The sequence below is a fragment of the Leopardus geoffroyi genome, chromosome E2, assembly GCF_018350155.1.
Source record: "Leopardus geoffroyi isolate Oge1 chromosome E2, O.geoffroyi_Oge1_pat1.0, whole genome shotgun sequence".
In the NCBI taxonomy this organism is placed as follows: Eukaryota; Metazoa; Chordata; class Mammalia; order Carnivora; family Felidae; genus Leopardus; species Leopardus geoffroyi.
The window spans coordinates 16,399,017-16,419,476 of NC_059335.1; the positions used below are offsets into that span (position 1 = coordinate 16,399,017).

Consider the following 20,460-nt stretch of genomic DNA (forward strand, 5'->3'; position numbering starts at 1 on the left):
TACAGGCTTCAGATGGTGCATGGCCTGCCAACACCTCGATTTAGTATTTTTAAGCCTCCAGAACTGTGAGAATAAATTCCTCTTATTCTTTTTTTTTTAATGTTTATTCATTCTTGAGACCGTGTGAGCGGGAGAGGGGCAGAGAGAGAGACACAGAATCTGAAGCAGTCTCCAGGGTCTCAGCTGTCAACACAGAGCCCAGTGTGGGGCTCGAACTCGTGAACCACAAGATCCTGACCTGAGCAGAAGTCAGATGCTTAACCTGACTGAGTCACCCAGATGCCCCTAAATTCCTGTTATTCTAAGCCACCCAATTTGTTGTACTTTGTTATGGCAGCTCTAGGAAGCTAAGAATAAAGGCATTATCACATTGCTGGAAAAGAACATTCAATACCGAAAATAACACTTACTCACAAGCTAACCTAATTTCAATAAAAATGTTTGAAAATACAGGTAAGTAACAGCTCAAAGGAAAATGAAGATAGCGGTTGTCACCTTAGGAAATGTATAAGAGAATAACTACTTTTCAATGTGTCCTTTTGTACTATAAGCACGTATTATGTATTTTAAAAAGTAAATAAAGTTGTTCTGAATACTGCAGTAATAAAGTGAGAAAAAAAAGGGCAGGTTAAAATTGGATCAGAGAGCTGGAACATAAAACTGGAAGAGCCTACTTAGCATGACTGGATAAGGAATACATATGTACTGTGAGCAGAAGGGAAAACAAAGAGTGAAAAATTGAGCTTAAATACGGTAGAAGAAATACATGAATTTATCTCATCCCACTCCCAAGCACACCAATGTGAGATAAAGAAGGAAAAACATATCAACTAACAAAGACAAAGGCCACTCTACCCTAAAGGAGATGGAGGATCTCTTAAGAAATGAAAGCAGAGTGGCGGTTGCATGGCTCAGTCAGGTGAAGCATCCAACTCTTCATTTAGGCTCAGGTTATGATCTCACTGTTGTGGGATCGAGCCGAGCCCTGTGTCAGGCTCCATGCTCAGCTTGGGATTCTCTCTCTCCCCCCCCCTCCCCCTCCCCTGCTTGCTCAGTGTCTCTCTCTCTCTGTCTCTCTCTCTGTCTCTCTCTCACACACACACAAAATAAACATTTAAAAGAGAAAAAAAAAAATGAAGCAGACATGCTGTAGAGTCAGGGACATGAGGCAGAGGAATACCGAGAAAAGGAACTGGCTCAGCATAGAGAGAATAAGTGCAGGTCTACGTACTGAAGGATTACATTCAGTTCCCTGTTGCTTCTTAGATCCGAGATGGGAAAATGGAGATTTTTCTCTCTCTCTGCCAGACTGATAATAAAGGAAGGGAAAAATTACTGTGAAATTGTAAAGCAGGTAAAGTTAGAGAGTTGGTTGCAGATTACAAATGTAGAAAAGAAGGCAGAATACTAAGCTTTTGGGTCACTTCAGTTAGGGAAAAAAGAGCTTAATTAAGCAAAAGATTTTGAAGAAGGTACAATTAGGTTGCCAAAGTACTATCCCAACAGAACTGAAAGGGCCAGAAAGATGTAGGGGGAAAAAAAGCCAAAAACAAAATAAAGGAGAATTTCTAAAAATACAAAATACTGCTACCGAATTTTTTTTTTAAAGCAAATGAGTTAATAGGGTGCTGCAGAGAGAAGAGTAATTTGGAAGATATATCCGAAGTAATTACTGAGAAGGCCACATAGAGAAATAAGGAGGCAAAAAATAATAAAGGAAATGAAAAAAAAATATGGAGGAAAAAAGATCTAGCTTCTATCTTTAGGAGTCCCAGAATGAGAGTGTTGAGAAAATGAAGAAAAGCCAATATCTGATGATGTTAGCTGAGGAATGTGCAGAATTAATGAGGACAAAACAGGAAAATACTATGGTAATTTTATACCAACAGATTGGAAAATACAGATAAAATAAGTTGTTATACAGACTACCCTGGAACTTTAATATATGGTAAACCTTTACAGATAGAGAACAAACAAATATTTATAGAAATTACATTGTTCAACTCTGTGAAAATTAATTTGAAAACCAGAATTAAGTAATTTTCTAGAACAATACAACCTATTATGTCAAAAACTAATGCCAAAAGAGACAAAACATCTGCGTAAAATTTATAAAGTAATAATGGGAAAAAGCCGTCAAAGCACTTTCCCTTGATAATCCAAAAGGTCCAAATGGGCAAACAAGTAAGATAAACCAAAACTTTAAGGGAGTTATACACCAGTGCTATTATAAGTATTCCAGAACAAGAAGAAATGGTTCTAAATTCTATTTAGGAAACCAGTGTAAAATTGACTTCAAAGCCTGAAAAAGTTAGAACAATTATTTAAATTCATGGCAAATATGTGAGGATGAGTAATTGCTAAGCAATGTGTAAACATAATTCACGCATATACATAAAAGGAAAAGATCACAGGATAATCTCCTGTAAAAAAGATTGTTATTTTAACTAAATGAACATTAAAGAAACTTAGGGTGGCAAAGAGTACTTCAAAGAGGAATGACCAACTGTGAAAAAATACTGGAACACCATACAACAAATAAAAGGCTAATCACATCAATATATTCATACAAATTAAGAATTCAACAGAAAAAAGGGCAAAAGACAAACCATTTATAAAGAAACCATTTTTAAACATATGAAAACATCCTTGACAATACCATAATAAAGGAAATACAAATTTAAACTATAATAAATTGTTTTTCACCTATTGGCAAAAATTTTTAAAATTCTAAGACTGTGTTGGCAGAAATTTTTGGTAGAAATAAAAATGTTTCCTTGGAGGGCAAAAAAAGACTTGGCAATATCTACCAAACTAGAAATATATGTATAAATGTATGTATGCATTGTCTACATGTGATGCGTGTATATATAAGTATGTATGTATACATGTGTGTATAACAAATGTGTGCACAAATACATGACAAATGTAGCAGAAAATGGAAGCTAAGAGAAAAGTATCACAGACTTTAAAATTTATTGAGTAAAAGGGTTGTAGCCATTACTAAAGTATGAGAGCAAAAGCTAAAAATACACTGGGAAATGTGCCTATGAGTACAAAATATAATGCTATGGCATTTACAATGAAAGGAGAAGATAAAGTAGAAAGGGCTATGAACGTCAACAGTATCCGAACAACTACAATTCTGTGAATATCTGAATGCAAAGGGAAAGGATCCTATGTAATAAGGTGGGCAGAGACTGAAGATGCTAATAATAGAATGCATGTCAAAGTAAAGATGGAAATGAGTTAGGAAATATTGATATCTAGCACACAAGTAAAAAGGCCAACTGGTCCTTTAAGTTCTGAGGAAAGAAGAATGTTATCTAGAAAAGACATCTTAAATTAGTAAAGAATTCAGAAGTTCACAGAAATTATCTCTATTAAAGTCTACAATCTTTAAGAAAATATTTTTGAAGAATATTTCAGAGGGTCACGGATTAACCATTAAAGGGGCATGGCCCCTTCTCACCTGTCTGGTTCCCTCCCTGACTAACCTGGACAGTGTCTCCTTAACACTTCTTCCTCCACCACCCAAGGTTCTTCTTCTTGCTCCAACTTGAAAATCACATCAGGTTTGGTGAATGGACAGCCTGTCAAAGAGAAGTAACATAACGTTTGGGCACAAATACCAGGAACAAAAAAATCATTCATGAATTGAGGCTAGCCCAGACAAACCAGGCTTTCTGAAGGACAAGAAAAGTGTGGTTTTGGGGATGCTGCCTCTGAAACATAAGCAAGGATGACATTTTATTTTAAAAGCTGCAGCATGCACACTCATACGAGCAAAGGCACCTAAAGGCCAAACTCACTCTAACATTTAAAGGTTCCACAAATTTCAGAAATTTGGAGAAAAAAAGGTACTTCACTCCCAGAAATTGAGTTATACAGGAAACTACCCTTACCCACTGTGATTAAGTTGTTGTAGTTTTCTAGCATCACATTCCGGTACAGGTTCCTTTGAGCAAGATCCAACTGTTGCCACTCTTCCTGGGTGAAGTCAATAGCCACATCTCTGAATGTCACTGTCCCCTGTAACAACATACTCCTACTCAACCTGAAGTCATCCATCTTAAATGATGTGGACAAAACAAATTGAACCATGTTCTCACAGTATGCAAAGGTAAGACGTTATTTAAAAATTTTCCTGGTTTTGCTATTTTCTAAAAGAAAAAACATTAGCAACATTCTGTCAGTTTATGTTCATTCACAAAAAAATTTTTTTAATGTTTATTTTTGAAGGAGGGTGAGACAGAGTACGAGCAGGGGAGGGTCAGAGAGAGACAGGGAGGCAGAATCTGAAGCAGGCTCTAGGCTCTGAGTTGTCAGCACAGAGCCCAACCCAGGGCTCAAACTCACGAACTGCAAGATCATGACCTGAGCCAAAGTCGGACGCTTAACTAACTGAACCACCCAGGCACCCCAACAAGCACGTATCTTTAATACCTACCATGGGTTAAAGAGATCCGGGGGACCAATTTATAACTGAGTATAGAAAATGGGGGAATATAAAACTTAACTGGTCTGGGAACTCACTGGATGCCTGTGACTCACTGAGGAAAGAGAAAATGAAAACTTGTTTGGATGGAAGCAGAAGCAGGGAGAGAATGGTATGCACAATTTGAAGTACAGTAGTAGCTGAAAGTATGGTTCATTAGGAGAAATCTAGAAAAATTAGGATTTATTGTTCATAAGCCTAAAATAAGTGCCCGCAGGAATGAAAACGGGATATGATTGCTAACAAAGTTCACATATATTGAAAAAGAGGACAAAAGACAGCATCATACAAATACCAACAGATAAATTTAAAAACTCATTAAAAAGGTTTTTTAAATAGTCTGAACTGGAATTACAACTAAAACCATGAGAAAATAGTATCAAGAAAGCTTTAGAATACTTTCCAGAAATGAGATGCTGGTGGCAAGTTTCTTGAGAGCAATAACTGAAATGTTCAGAAGAGTATAAACATAAGGAAAAAAATCTTCAACAGCAATAGAACAAAGAGGGCTGTCTAAATTTCCTGCCCTTTGAAGAATTTCTGAGAGACTGGGTGGGATAAAAAGGGAGCTAATTCACAATCAGTGTTTCTAGCATTTTATTTCTAGGTTTAAAAGGACCCAGTGAATATGAACATCTACAACACTAAGGGTTCAGAGTAGGCTGTGGGATTGATACAAATCCTCTTTTGGAATCCTTCCTAATAAGTATCAAGGCCTTTGAAATAAACAAGTTTAAGAAACCAAAGGCCATATGGCTGAATAAGACATCCCTCATTTGTTTCCCTGCCTCAGCAACAATCTGGCTTGCATCTATGGACATGAAGTACCTTTGCGGGAGCTGTTGGGTACAGCACCATATGTCAAGAGACTCAGGGGGAGACTCGCCTACTTATGCATTGGGTAACAGGCATACAAGACCTCAGCCCCTGTGTGGACCCTGTAGTGACCCATGAACCAACTCTAGCCCCTCTTGGCTGTGGTCCAGGATTCCTGGGAAAAAACTGTCTTAAACAATCACCCATGAACAACAGAACTTTTGTGGAAATCCAGGTTTGCAGCAGAGAAGTTCCAGCATATTGTCAGAGCAAAAACTGGAGGAGTTTGGACTCATCACAGAGGGTAAGAGGAAGAGTTTGACTTTACTCATATCACCTATCCCTCAAGGCTGCACAGCTTAGGACCATGAGGGATTTTCTTGGCCAATGAATTCATCTGTGGAGTGTGTATGAGTGACTTGGTTTCCTAGCTATGTGGGACAGTGCCAGAGTGGCTCATCTCTCTCTTACCCCATCCAGAATACTGAATTCTGGGCTACATGACTAAAGGGTAGAATGAGTATGGGAAAGCGACAGATAGGAGTCTTAAAGGGCATTAAAGGGATCCATATCTGGGGCACCTGGGTGGCTCCATCTGTTAAGTGTCTGACTTCGGCTCAGGTCATGATCTCACAGTTGTGGGTTCAAGTCCCGCACTGAGCTCTGTGCTGACAGCTCAGAGCCTGAAGCCTGCTTCGGATTCTGTTTCTCCCTCTCCCTCTGCCCCTCTCCTGCTCATGCTTGCTCTCTCACTTAAAAAGAAACAAACATTAAAAAAATTACATTAAAAAAAAAAAAGGGGTCCAGATCTCACTATGTTGCAAACTCCACTAAGAAGCCTACTCATGAACTGCTGCATGTACTTTGCCTGTAGATCCTCCTCCCCCATGGGCACCCTCAGAATTCTGTAGGCTTCACCCCCCCCCCCCACTCCTATCTTGTAGCAGAGAGCCCCAATCTGAGTGCAGACCAGGGAGAGACCACAAACATGAGCTTTAGTGCCACCACTGGGAAAACAAAGAAGAAGCTGTCAGCAAGCACCCTGCGTGGTGTGCTGGCAGATCAAGAGAAGGCATCCAAGCTTCAGAATTCTGCCACAAGGAGGAGCAAGAAGAGCGGAGCAGGCACATCCATAGAATCTGAGAAAGCCTCAAAATCCCTAGCAGTGCTGACAGAAGTTATCTTTCTCCTGAACGTAAAGACTGGAGGAGGTGACTGCTACTTCAAATGTGAAGACAGCAATGCAAAACTTTAAGGAACATGAAAACATCAAGGATACACGATACCACAAAAGAATCACAATAATCTACCAGAAACTTATCTCAAAGACATGGAAACATGCAATTTGCTCAATAAAGAATTCAAAATAGCTGTTTTATCTACTTTTGATTTTTATTTATTTTTAATTTTTATTTCTTTTTGAGAGAGAGAGAGTATGAATGGGGGAGGGACAGAGAGAGAGGGAGACAGAATCCAAAGCAGGCTCCAGGCTCTGAGCTGACAGCACAGAGCTCAACACGGGACTCGAACTCACAAGCTGTGAGATCATGACCTGAGCCAAAGTCAGACACTTAACAGATGGAGCCACCCAGGTGCCCCATTATTTATTTATTTTTAATATTTATTTATTTGGAGGGGAGGGAGAGAGGGAAGGAGAGAGACAGAGAGAGAGAGAACATGAGCAGGGGAGGGGCAGAGAAAGAGAGAGGGAGAGAGAATACCAAGCAGGCTCCATGCTCAGTATAGAACATGACATGGAGCTCAATCTCAAGACGGTGAGATCATGACCTGAGCCGAAATCAAGAGTCAAATGCTTAACTGACTGAGCTACCCAGACACCCCTCAAAATAGTTGTTTTTACGAAACTCAAAGAGCTATAAGAAAACATAGAAACATAATTTGATATCAGAAAAACATACATGAACAAAATGATAAATTTCAGAAAGAAATCATAAAAAAGAACCAAACAAATTCTGGAGAAGAATACAAAAAAATGAAATGAAAAATGCACTAAAAAGCACCAACTTAATAAATGACATAAATGACAAGCCTACATGTAACACAATATTTAATGGTAAAGGGTCAGTAACAAGGTGAAGGTGCCCACTCTCACCACTCCTATTCAACACGGTCCTGGAAGTCCTAACCAGAGCAATCAGGCAAGAAAAGGAAATAAAAGGTATCATGGGGCACCTGGGTGGCTCAGTCAGTTAAGCATCCAACTTCGGTCAGGTCATGATCTTGCAGTTTGTGAGTTCAAGCCCTGCATTGGGCTCTGTGCTGACAGCTTGGAGCCTGGAGCCTGTCTCAGGTTCTGTGTCTCCCTCTCTCTCTGCCTCTCCCCCCTCATGTTCTGTCTCAAAAATAAAACATTTAAAAAAAAAAAGAAATTAAAGGTATCCAAATAGAAAAGAAAGAAGTAAAACTGTCTTTGCAGATGATATGATCTTACATATAAAAAAACTCCCAAAGACTCCAACAAAAAACTGTTAGAACTAATCAATGAATTCAGTAATCAACATACACAACTCAGCTACATCTATACACTAACAACAAAGCAATTGTAACAATATGAAAGAAAACCCTATCTATAATATCATCAAAAACAATAAAATACTATGAAATAAATTCAACTGAGGATATGAAAGATCTGTATAGTGAATATTACACTTTGATGAAAGAAATGGAAGAAGACACAAATGGAAAGACATCCCATGTTCATGGATCAGAAGAATTAATATCGTTAAAGTGTCCATACTTCCCCAAACCATCTACAGATTCAATGAAATCCCTATTAAATTCCAACAGCTTTTTTTTCACAGAAATAGAAAAAGAAAAAAACACTAAAATTTGTATGGAACCACAAAAGACCCCACATACCCAAAGCAATCCTGAGAAAGAACAAAGCTGAAGACATCACCTTTCCTGATTTCCAACTATAATACAAAGTTAGAATAATCAAAACAGCATGGTACTGGCATAAAAATAGACATATAGGCCAATTAGAATCAAGAATATAGAAATAATCCCATGTATACAAGGTCAATTAATATTTGACAAGGGAGTCAAAGGACAGTTTCTTCAACAAATGGTGTTAGGAAAATTGGATAATCACATGCAGAAGAATGAAATTGAACCCCTAGTATAACAGCCACTAAAATTAACTCACGATGGGTTAAAACTTACACATAAGACCTGAAACTATAAATCTCCTCAAAGAAAACATAAGGAAAAAACTTGACATTAGTTTTGACAACGACTTTTTTGGATATGACCTGCAAAGCAAAAATAATGGAGACAACAATAAAGTAAAAAGCTTCTACAAAAAAACAAAGGAAACAATAAACAAAGTGAAAAGGGGATCAGTAGAATAAGGGAGAAATTATTTGCAAAACATGTATCTGATATGGGGTTAATATCCAAAATACACAAAACTCATACAACTCAATATCAAAAAAATCAAACAATCTCTTGGGATGCCTGGGTGGCTCAGTAGGTTGAGTGTCCGACTTTGGCTCAAGTCATGATCTCATGGTTCATGAGTTCAAGCTCCACATCGGGCCCGCCACTGTCAGGGTAGAGCTGGTTGGAGCCTCTGTCCTCCCCTCTCTCTGTCCCTCTCCCACTCACACACTCTCTCTCTCAAAAGTAAAAATAAACACTTATGTGTGTATATATATATATAGAGTGTGTGTGTGTGTATATATATATATACACACACACACACACACACTCTCTCTCTCTCTCTCTCTCTCTCTCTCTATATATATATATATATCAGACAATGATTGGAGGACCTGAATAGACACTTTTCCAAAGAAAACCTACAAATGGCCAAAAGGTATATGAAAAGATATATGACATCACTCATCATAAGGGAAATGATGATTAAACTCAAAACTACGAGGTTTATCTCACACCTGTTAGGATGGCTGTCATCAAAAAGACAACAGATAAGAGATGATGAGGACGTGGAAAAAAGGCAACACTTGTGCACTGTTGGTGGTACAGCCACTATGCAAAAGAGCATGAAGCTTCCTTAAAAAATTAAAAATAGGGGCGCCTGGGTGGCGCAGTCGGTTGAGCGTCCGACTTCAGCCAGGTCACGATCTCGCGGTCCATGAGTTCGAGCCTCGCGTCAGGCTCTGGGCTGATGGCTCAGAGCCTGGAGCCTGTTTCTGATTCTGTGTCTCCCTCTCTCTCTGCCCCTCCCCTGTTCATGCTCTGTCTCTCTCTGTCCCAAAAATAAATAAACGTTGATAAAAAATTAAAAATAGAATTGCCATATGACCCAGCATATATTTTTCTGGGCATATATCCAAAGGAAATGAAATCAGGATCTTGAAAAGATATCTGCACTTCCATGTTCACTGCAGCATTATTCACAGCAGCCAAGATATAGAAACAACCTATCTATGGATGAATAAATAAAGAAGATGTGGTACACACACACACACACACACACACACACACACACACACACAGTGTTATTCAGCCTCAGCCATGAGAAAAGGAAATCCTGACATTTGCAACATGGGTGGACTCTGAGGGTATTATGCTAAGTGAAATAAATGAGACAGAGAACAACAAATACCCTATAATCTCACTTATATGTGAAATCTTAAAAAGCCAACTCTCAGAAACAGAGTGGTGGCACCAGGGACTGGGGGCAATGGGGGAGATGTTGGTTAATGGGTACAAACTTCTAATTATAAAACAAATAATTTCTAGAAATCTAATGTGCAGCAAGGTGATTATAGTTAAGAATACTATATTATATACTTGGAAGTTGCTAAGAGAGTAGGTCTTAATGTTCTCAACACAAAAAAGAAATAATTATGTGACGGAATAGAGATGTTAGCTGATCCTGTGGTGGTAATAATTTTGTAATATACAAATATATCAAATCGACACTTTTGTATACTTTATTTTTTAAGGAATCCCTGTGCCCAGTGTGGGGACTGAACTCATGACTCTGAGGTCAAGAGTCACATGCTCTATAAATTAAGCCAGCCATTTGACCCATCATTGTAATTTAAAACAACACAGTATTATATGTAAATTATAGCTCAATAAAGCTGCAGAAAGAAAGAAAACTATCAAATTTTTAAGACCCTAAAATTCAGGGAGTTGTTGGGAATTCCCCTTAATTGGGATAAAGACCAAACTAAGCTTGAACAAAGCACCTGGTTAAGAAGTAGGGTTGAAGAGAAAACAAAATGTAGAAAGCTGGTCCTAGTAACTTCACTAATCACACTGAAGGACAGGAGCATATAAGATGAATTCTTGCTAACACTGCCTCAGTCTCAGATTTCTCCTCAGGAAGATGGATAAATAAACTAGTAAATAAAGTTTAAAAACCAACACCAGAGATTTGGCAAGAAAATTCTAACTGCTCAAGAGTGAGAGAACTCAGAAAAAAATTATTAAAATTAAAAAATATTTAAGAAAAAATTTAGTAAATGTGAAAATATAAATGTCTTAAAATTAGAAGTCCAGAATTTATATACATAAATCTCTATATTTAAAAGTTGATATTTTAAGCATAAATAATACAGGCAGCAAATGTTTAACAAGTTTAATGATGGAAACACGTTTAATGATGTTTAAAAACATACAGAATTAAAAATAAATACAGAAACAATCTCAATGAAAAATTTCAAGGAAATGAATAATTTCAAAGGTAATTTGGGAGGAAGGAGGAAAGATGGCAGAGTAAGATGGTCCTGAGCTCACCACTTTGTCACACAGACACACTGAGGTAACGGCTACATACATTTATGCAACTAACCAAAAGCAATCTGAAGACTGGTAGAGACTGGTAGAACAAGCCTTCCACAGCTAATCACATAGAGAGAGGGCCACTTTCAAAAGGATAAGAGAGGTGGAGATGTGGTTGAGAACCAAACCCCTGGTGTGACTAACCGCAAAATGGAGGGACGTCATAAGCACAGAGAAGCGTTAGGATCAGACACCACACCAGACACACCAGGCACTGGAGACATGCACTGCGAACATGAGGCCTAGTAAAGCCTGTATTGAAAACCAGGAAGGCTTAACTCCGGGATCTTTAAAAATCAGTGGGATTAACTCTGGGAAAGCTGGAGGGCAACAGGAAACTGCCCTTAAAGAGCCAGCATACTAAATAAGTTGGTCTGAGAGAAAGCACAGAAACAGCAGTCTAAAAAGCACCTTGGGTATATGTGAAGAAGATTACTGACTAATCTTAGGAAGTGCTTGAGGGACAGGAACAAAAGTGCCGGTGGGAGCCATTTCTCTTCCCCTTTCCCAACCTAGATAAGCCAGAGGCTTGCAAAAGCCAACACTAACATTCTCCATCTACCTGCTAGCCCTGGTGCCCCAACACAATGTTCCCCTACTGACCTTCTCCATCCAACTCATCTACCTCACAAGGCATCCCTCCAAAGCAGCTCCTATTTCCCCATCCTCACAGGCAGCTCTGAACAGACTGGTGCCACTCCAATGGACTCCTGCCCCCACATACCAGTGCACATCAGCTTCTGCAGCAGTCTCTTAGCCCTTTGTTCAGGGAGCAAACCTGCCCTTTAGTGCACCTGCAGCTGTAGAGAGGCTAATTGTAGGTAGACAGGCTAAAAGCTGTCCCCACTCACCAACAAGCCCATGCTGGTGGCAGCCAGGCCTCTCAACAAATCAGGGAGCAAACCCTGCCCACTGTGCCCACAACAAGCAAGGCAGGTCATTGCAACTGGCTTGGCTTAAGACAAATGCAGCAAGGGTACTACATAATGACAAAGGGATTAGTCCAATAGGAGGATATAACAATTTAAGTATCTATGCTCCCAATACAGGAGCACCTAAATACATAAAAGAAATTAATGGACATATTTGTAAACTTAATTCAATGTCAATACCTCAGTAGTTTTAATTATGGAAATAGAGTAATTCTAAAGTTTATATGAAAAATATAAATAACTACAAGTAGCTAAGGCGATGCCGAAGAACAAAGATGGAGGATTCATTTGCGTTATCAGATCAAGATTTATAATATATGGTAATTAAGATAGAGTGGGAGTGACATAAGAAAATCAAAACAATGGAAAAGGACATAAAAGTCAGAGATACATATATTAACATGAATAGGTCTGAAAACACAATGTGGAGTGAAAAAAAAGGAACTGCAGAACTGTAAGCCCATTATGTTCTCAGTTATTTAAAAATCTCAAACACAGAGCAACATATGTGGTGTTCACATATACAAATCTGTGTGATAAGAATATAAAACCATGAACTCTATGGGGGCGCCTGGGTGGCTCAGTTGGTTAAGTGTCCGACTTCAGCTCAGGTCATGATCTCGCGGTCCGTGGGTTCGAGCCCCACCTCGGGCTCTGTGCTGACGGCTCAGAGCCTGGAGCTTGTTTAGGATTCTGTGTGTGTCTCTCTCTCTGACCCTCCCCTGTTCATGCTCTGTCTCAAAAATAAATAAACGTTAAAAAAAAAATTAAAAAAACAAAAAAAACCCATGAACTCTATGGATATAGGTAACATTCAAGAGAGTGCATCTGGGGACAAAGTATCTGTAATATTCTAATTATTCGGTTGAAAAAAATCTTGAGGCCAAAAGGACAAAATACTAAAATATGCTAATTTGGGGAGCTGGGTATGTGGCTATTTATTCTACTTCTCCCTCCCTCTTCCTAGATTCTTTTTTAAGAGAGAGACAGCGTGCATGAGCGGGCTAAAGGGGCAGAGGGAGAGAGAATCTTAAGCAGGCTCCCTACTCAGTGCAGAGCCTGAGTGGGGCTCAATCCCATGACTCTGGGATAATGACCTGAACTGAAATCAAGAGCTGGACACTCAACTAACTGAGCCGCCCCATAGATTTTCAAATAATAAAGAAAGGAAGAAAAGAGAGAGACAGAGGAAGAAGCAGCTCTTTATTAGTTATACTATTTTGTGTTTTTCTAACTAACTGACTTGTATTTTATTCTTACCAATTCCTTTATTTTCTTATTTTGTTTCTAATTACCAGAACTATGTATTTTGCTCTTTCATTCTTTTGTTTATTAACATATTGTTTTCAGCCTGTGCAATGCTTTACTTATTAAAATTTTTTTTAATGTTTTATTTTTGAGAGAGAAAGAGAAAACGCGCGCACATACACACGCACGAGCAGGATAGGGGCAGAGAGAGCCCGAGACACAGAATCTGAAGCAGGCTCCAGGCTCTGAGCTGTCAGCACAGAACTCGATGTTGTGAGATCTTGACCTGAGCCGAAGTCGGATGCTCAACAGACTGAACTATCCAGGTGCCCCATGCATTGTTTTATTTTTTAAGATGTTCTGTAACACAGTTTTATGTCTCTGTTGATTTGAGTTGCTTATCCTAGTTTAAAAATTTCTATGTGAATGTTTTTCTTTTTGAATCTTTTATTATTTACTTCATATTTAATTGTATTGTAGAACTATCACATGTATAGTTTCTATGTTTGAAATTTATTAAATTTTATTCAGGCCTAATACATGGTCAGTTTTCAGGTTACTACATATCCAAATAAGGGATAGTAACTGAAGGGATAGTAACTGTTTCCAGGCTATAAACTATCTTTTGTTTGTGAATTTACCTATATTGTTGTGACTAACCAGTATCTGCCATTTTTTTTATTGTTGTGTGGTCTCCCTTTGCATGAAAGAGATAATTTATCATTTTTCCTGATACTCTTCATTTCCATTCTTTCCAATGCTGGCTATTTTAACGTACATTCTTTGTTTTCTCCTTCATTAAAACAGACCATCAAAATAGCTGGGTTTTTCAACTACAAGAGGTCACACTATAATATATTCACTGACCTACAACAATAGGTGCCAGTGACAAACATACTTCTAAGAAATGTTCATTTTAATTCTTATTTACAATGCAAATTATGTAATGAATTTCTGCTCTGGTTTGGTAATAATAATGAAATTGAAAGTTGAAGCCCAACTTTAATCTCTCTGAATGAATGTTGGTATTACCATTTTCACTCTTTCCTGGTCTTAAACTTCCAACTCTGTTTCCTCTGAAAATGCTTATGTATATATGATTTTCCAATTTACTGTACAGATTGCTGTAATCCCCTTAAACTACACTGTAGAATAAAGAAGAGAATATACTATTTAAAATTTACCTGGGACTCAGTCATTTCCTCTTCTGTCTGGTAATGGAGAGGGCTTAAAAAGGCAGAGCTGGGAAAGAGAAGAAAAGCCATTAGACCAGGTGTGCTTTGTGGTTTCAGAAACCTGTACCCACAAGGTAGATTAAAGGTCAGCCTGTAGCAAAATGATTCTTGGATCCATCAGAAAGGCCAAGAATATTCACACCAGAGGTGCTGAGAGGTATAAGGATGACTGGTAAGATCATGTATAGCTTAGGCATAAGGTGGATAAGAATACAATTTCACATGCGGGGGATGTCCCATGAATCTGTCAATAGCTCTCTATCAGAAAATAAATAGTTCACAGGAAGCAGGAAGACACACAGCTTCATGAACGCACATAACCAAGAAAATCAGAAAACTGACAAAACACCTAAGGTATTTTAATGTATTGAGACATTACCAACTAAATGAGAATTTAAACAAAATGGTAATGTAATTATATCCTTTCAAGGAAGGAGTAAGGAGAAGTTTGTGTGTCTGTGTGATATTTATTGGAGATATTGGTGGTGGTAAGAGAATTTCTTTTTTGCCATGGTAAAAAAAATATATAAGAAATCACACAAGAGCTGAAAGAGGTTTTAAAAAAGGTGAAAGTGTTTTTTTCTGGCAATAGGAATTAGGGATGGGAAAAAAAAACAGTACAGTTTTCCTTCTTTTTATTTCAAGTCTAGTAGCACTATTTCATTTTTTTAAATAAAATTCATATTAGGGTGCCTGGGTGGCTCAGTCAGTCGAGTGGCCAATTCTTGATTTCAGCTCATGTCATGATCTCACGGTTTAAGAATTCAAGCCCTGCATCAAGCTCTGCACTCACAGCACAGAGCCTGCTTAGGGTTCTCTCTCTCCTCTCTCTGCCCCTCCCCGGCTCATGCACATGCTCTCTCAAAATAAACAAACAAAAAAAAAGAGAGGACAGAATAAGATGGTATCTCAGTAGTTTCCCAGCACCAACAGTACAAAATTCTGTAAAGAAAATTTGATACTTCGCTAAGCATAGAGAACCAGCATACTCCGAAAGGCCACATGTGGCAGATAATGTTACTAACAATAGCCATTGCCCTCATCTTATTCCTTGAAAAATAAACCTTAATTTTTTCACATGGCAATATACCTTCTCCCAAGGATGAATCATGATTGATCTAGGTCAATGAGGGTAATCCTACTTCCCTTTGCCAGTTACTCACTTTCCCAGCATCCCCTGCAGCTATGAGTTACAATGTGACAAAATCTTGGCTAAAAGGAGAAGTTATGGAAAAATTTGTGATATATATATATATATATATATATATATATATATATATATATATATATATTCCCCCCCCCCCCCCCGTACATATCTCTTGCACATAGCCCCTTTGGCCTGAGGGTGCATACCAGCACATTCTGTTGTCCGGACAGTTCTGGCTCTCATAGTGGACGTGGGTCTATGTGGGCATAGGTTAAAAGAGGAATTATCATATTAAGGGCATTTGCTTAAGGTGAACTGAAGTCGTCAACTAGCCAGACAGAAGACGCCAATCAGGACTCCCCCCTACTGTCTTTCTTCTTTCTCTGAATCATCAAATTTCTCAAGTACAGGCAAGAAACAGAAAGTGGAGAGAAAACAACTCCAAAATTTCTTTGAGGCACCTTATGATGAATTTCATTGTAGAATTTCTAATAGCAGTATGTGAACTGGAAGGATGGTTCAACAAAAACGACTTTATATATTGTTAAGGACTTACAAATGATGAAAAGAAATGAGAGCTCTTATTTAAAGAGGATTTCTTCCCCATAGCCTTCAATGAAGTTATGCCACATTTATATTACAGTAGAGGTAAATATATTTGTCTCATTCTGCCTTGCATTTTGGGTTCTACTTCCATCCTCATTGATATCTATAAAAAAGATTGCTAGGAATTTGATTGGGATTGCATTTAACCTACAGATCAAAGAGACATGAAAACATGAGTCTTCCGATCCATGAATGTAGTATATTTCTGCACTTATTTTTTATTTCTTTCATCGCAGTATTTTTTTTTTTTCGTTTTCAGCATACAGTGTCTACACATATTCTGTGAGATTTATTTTTAAGTATCTTATTTTGGGGAGTGTTACTAAATTTTTTATTTCAAATTCCAACTGTTCATTGCTGGAATGTAAAAATGATTTGACTTCATATACTGATTATGTATCTTGCAACCATGCTACATTCATTGAAGAGATCTAGGAGCTTTTCTGTAGATTCTTTGGGGTTTTCTTTTTTCTTTTTTTAATTTTTTAGTTTCAAACTATGTAAATACATATCTTTTTTTTAATGTTTATTTTTTTGAGAGAGAGACAGAGACAGAGCATGAGCGGGGGAGGGGCAGAGAGAGAGAGGGAGACATAGAATCCGTAGCAGGCTCCAGACTCTGAGCTGTCAGCACAGAGCCCAATGCGGGGCTCCAACTCACGAACCGCAAAATCATGACCTGAGCTGAAGTCGGACACTTAACCGACTGAGCCACCCAGGCGCCCCTTGGGGTTTTCTATCTAGATAATCACGTTGCCTGCAAATAGAAACAGCTGTATTTCTTCCTTTCCGATTTATATGTCTTTGTTTTTCTCTTGCTTTATTGCACTGGCTAGGATTTGCAATACAAGGGTAAATAACGGTGGTGATAGAGGACATCTTCACTTTGTTGCCAATCTTAGAGGTAAAGCATTATCTCACCACTAAGTATAATGCAAACTCCAGTATTCAGGTTTTTTTAGATGACCTTTAGTAAAGAACATTCCCTTCTGCTCCTAATTTGCTGAGAATTATTTTTTCATGAATAAATGTTGAATTTTGTCGTGCTTTTTCTGCATCTATTGAGATAATCATATGGTTCTTCTTTACTCTCTTTTGGTGAAGTACAGTCACTGATTTTCAAATAATGAACTTGTATTCCCAACATGATTCCATTTAGTCATGTTATATGATCCTTTTTATATTGCTAGATTCAATTTTTCAATTCAATGTTAAGGATTTTTGTATCTAAGTCCATGAAAAATACTGGTCTGTGGTTTTCTTTTTTTTTTTTTTTTTTTTTTTAATTTTTTTTTTTTTTTCAACGTTTATTTCTTTTTAGGACAGAGAGAGACAGAGCATGAACGGGGGAGGGGCAGAGAGAGAGGGAGACACAGAATCGGAAACAGGCTCCAGGCTCTGAGCCATCAGCCCAGAGCCCGACGCGGGGCTCGAACTCACGGACCGCGAGATCGTGACCTGGCTGAAGTCGGACGCTTAACCGACTGCGCCACCCAGGCGCCCCTGGTCTGTGGTTTTCTTGTCATGTCTTTGTCTGGTTTTGATATCAGGGTAAGGCTGGTCTCATAAAATGAGTTGGAAAGTGTTCTGCTGCTTCTACTTTCTGGGAGAGTTTATATAGAATTGTTATAGTTTCTTCCTTAGATGTTTGCTATTTCACTTGTGAAATTATTTGGGTATATAGTTTCCTTTTTAGAAAGTTTTTTTGTTTACTGAGGTATAATTGACATATAACATTATATTGGTTTCAGGTGTACAATATAACGATTTGATATTTGGGTACACTGTGAAAGGATCATCAAAATAAGCCTAATTAATATACATCATCTTACATCGTTACATTTTTTTTCTTGTGATAAAAACTTTTAAGATCTATTCCCTTAGCAACTGTCACATATGCAGTAGAATATTGCAAACTATAGTCATTATGCTATACATTACATCCCAGGACTTGTAACTAGAAGTTTGTACCTGAGGTAAAAATATATATTGTAGGGGCACCTGGGTGGCTCAGTTGGTTAGGTGTCCAACTTCAGCTCAGGTCATGATCTCACAGTTCCTGAGTTCGAGCCCTGCATCAGATCCATGCTGACAGGTCGGAGCCTAGAGCCTGCTTCGGATTCTGTGTCTGTCTGTCTGTCTGTCTCTCTCTCTCTGCCCCTCCCTTGCTTGTGCTCTGTCTCTCTCTCAAAAGTAAATGAACATTAAAAAATTAAACAAAAAAGAATGATAAAAATATATATAAACTCTAGAGTAATACCAATTTTCTTTTTACAAGGATAAATGATACAGTAAAAGAGTGGACAAAATGGAAACATGCTCAGTGAAAGACAGAAGTCCAGAAGGGAAAAAAAGAAACAGAGCAAATGGAACAAATAGAAAAGAGTTACAAAGATGACTGATATTAATTCAACTATATAAATAATCATATGGGGGCACCTGGGTGGCTCAGCTGGTTAAGCGACCGACTTCGGCTCAGGTCATGATCTCACAGTTTGTGAGTTTGAGCCCTGTGTCGGGCTCTGTGCTGACAGCTCAGAGCCTGGAGCCTACTTCAGATTCTATGCCTCCCCCTCTCTCTACCCTCCCTGCTAACGCTCTGTGTCTCTGTGTCTCACAACAAATAAAAACGTTAAAAAAAAATTAAACATAAATAAACAAACAAATAAATAATATTAAGTATAAATGGTCAAAATACAAAAATGGAAAAACAGGTTGTTACCAGTGGGTAAAAACACCAACACCCAACTATATGTGCCTACAAGAAACACATGTTAAATATAAACATCAGATAGGTTAAAAGTAAAGGAATAGGAGTGACATCAGCAAAAATATAAGAGTAGGAAACTCTAGGGGTCCATGTCTGTTCAGAAACTGAAAAAACTAGCAAAACCTGTCAGGATCAGCCTGATAGTAACTCTGGAAGACAAAGGATACAAACAAGTAAATGCTTAATCAGGAGAGAGGTGAATTAAACACAGTAGGAGATCTCTGTGGTATTGTAACTAACCTATTCACAATCACAAAAGCAAGAAAAACACTAAGGTACTAAGAATAATGCAAACAAAAGCTGTGTAAGAGCCATTTATTCGATTTCCTGATGTTCATTAAAAGTGGTCTTAAATAAATATCAGGCTTTAAAATAGAAGTGAGCATGGTAATGATGACACCTTTCCCAATATTATCTATAAAATTAACATAATTCCAGTAACCTTTCAAAAAACATTTTTCATTCAACTTGCCAAGTCAATCTTCAAATTTATTTAAGATGATCTGAGAAAAGTGAGATTAAAAAAAACCCTAAAATTTATCTAAAAGGGATGATATGAATATACACATATCAAGCATATTTACTCATATTAAAAAATGGAATAGAACCCAAAAAAACTAAAAAAATTTTTAAAGTTACTAATCGGAGTAGAGAGAAACAAGGTAATAGAGGCACAAATATAATATAAACAAGACTTCTTTACCTTATCTGACCACAATGCTATGAAACCAGAAATGGGTCACAAGAAAAAATCTGGAAAGACCACAAATGCAGGGAGGTTAAACAACATGCTACTAAACAATGAACGGGTCAACATGGGAAATCAAAGAAGAAATAAAAAAATACAAGGAAACAAATGAAAATGAAAACATGGCAGTTCAAAACCTATGGAATACAACAAAAGCAGTCCTAAGAGGAAAATATATAGCTATACAAGCCTATCTTAAGAAGCTAGAAAACTCTAAAATAAACAACCTGATCACCTAAAGGAGCTAGGAAAACAAATGAAGCCTAAAGCCAGCAGAAAGAAGGAAATAATAAAATTACAGCATAAATAAATGATATAGAAACTCTACTCCTGAAACCAATATTGCACTGTATGTTAACTAAAGTTAAAAACAAAAATAAAGGGGCGCCTGGGTGGCTCAGTCGTTTGGGCGTCTGACTTCAGCTCAGGTCATGATCTCGCAGTCCGTGAGTTCGAGCCCCGCGTCGGGCTCTGGGCTGATGGCTCAGAGCCTGGAGCCTGTTTCAGATTCTGTGTCTCCCTCTCTCTCTGCCCCTCCCACGTTCATGCTCTGTCTCTCTCTGTCTCAAAAATAAATAAATGTTAAAAAAAAAAAAAAGTAAAAAAAAAAAAAAAGTAAAAACCAGACAATAGAACAGATCAATGAAACCAGGAGCTGGTTGTTTGAAAAAAACTGTAA

At 37.9% G+C, this 20,460-nt stretch overlaps 1 protein-coding gene across 2 annotated transcripts in view; it reads right to left on the reverse strand.

The window, feature by feature from the left end:
- LOC123578207 (zinc finger protein 569) overlaps positions 1–20,460 on the reverse strand; it is a 322,725-nt gene that overhangs the window by 297,193 nt on the left and 5,072 nt on the right. For both annotated transcript variants that reach the window (XM_045440903.1, XM_045440911.1), the window contains exons 3-5: positions 14,460–14,517; positions 3,906–4,032; positions 3,498–3,593 (exon numbers count right to left, since the gene is read on the reverse strand). In XM_045440903.1, the coding sequence (XP_045296859.1) occupies positions 3,498–3,593; positions 3,906–4,032; positions 14,460–14,474 (238 nt within the window). In that variant the 5' untranslated portion in view covers positions 14,475–14,517. The remainder of the gene's footprint in view (positions 1–3,497; positions 3,594–3,905; positions 4,033–14,459; positions 14,518–20,460) is intronic.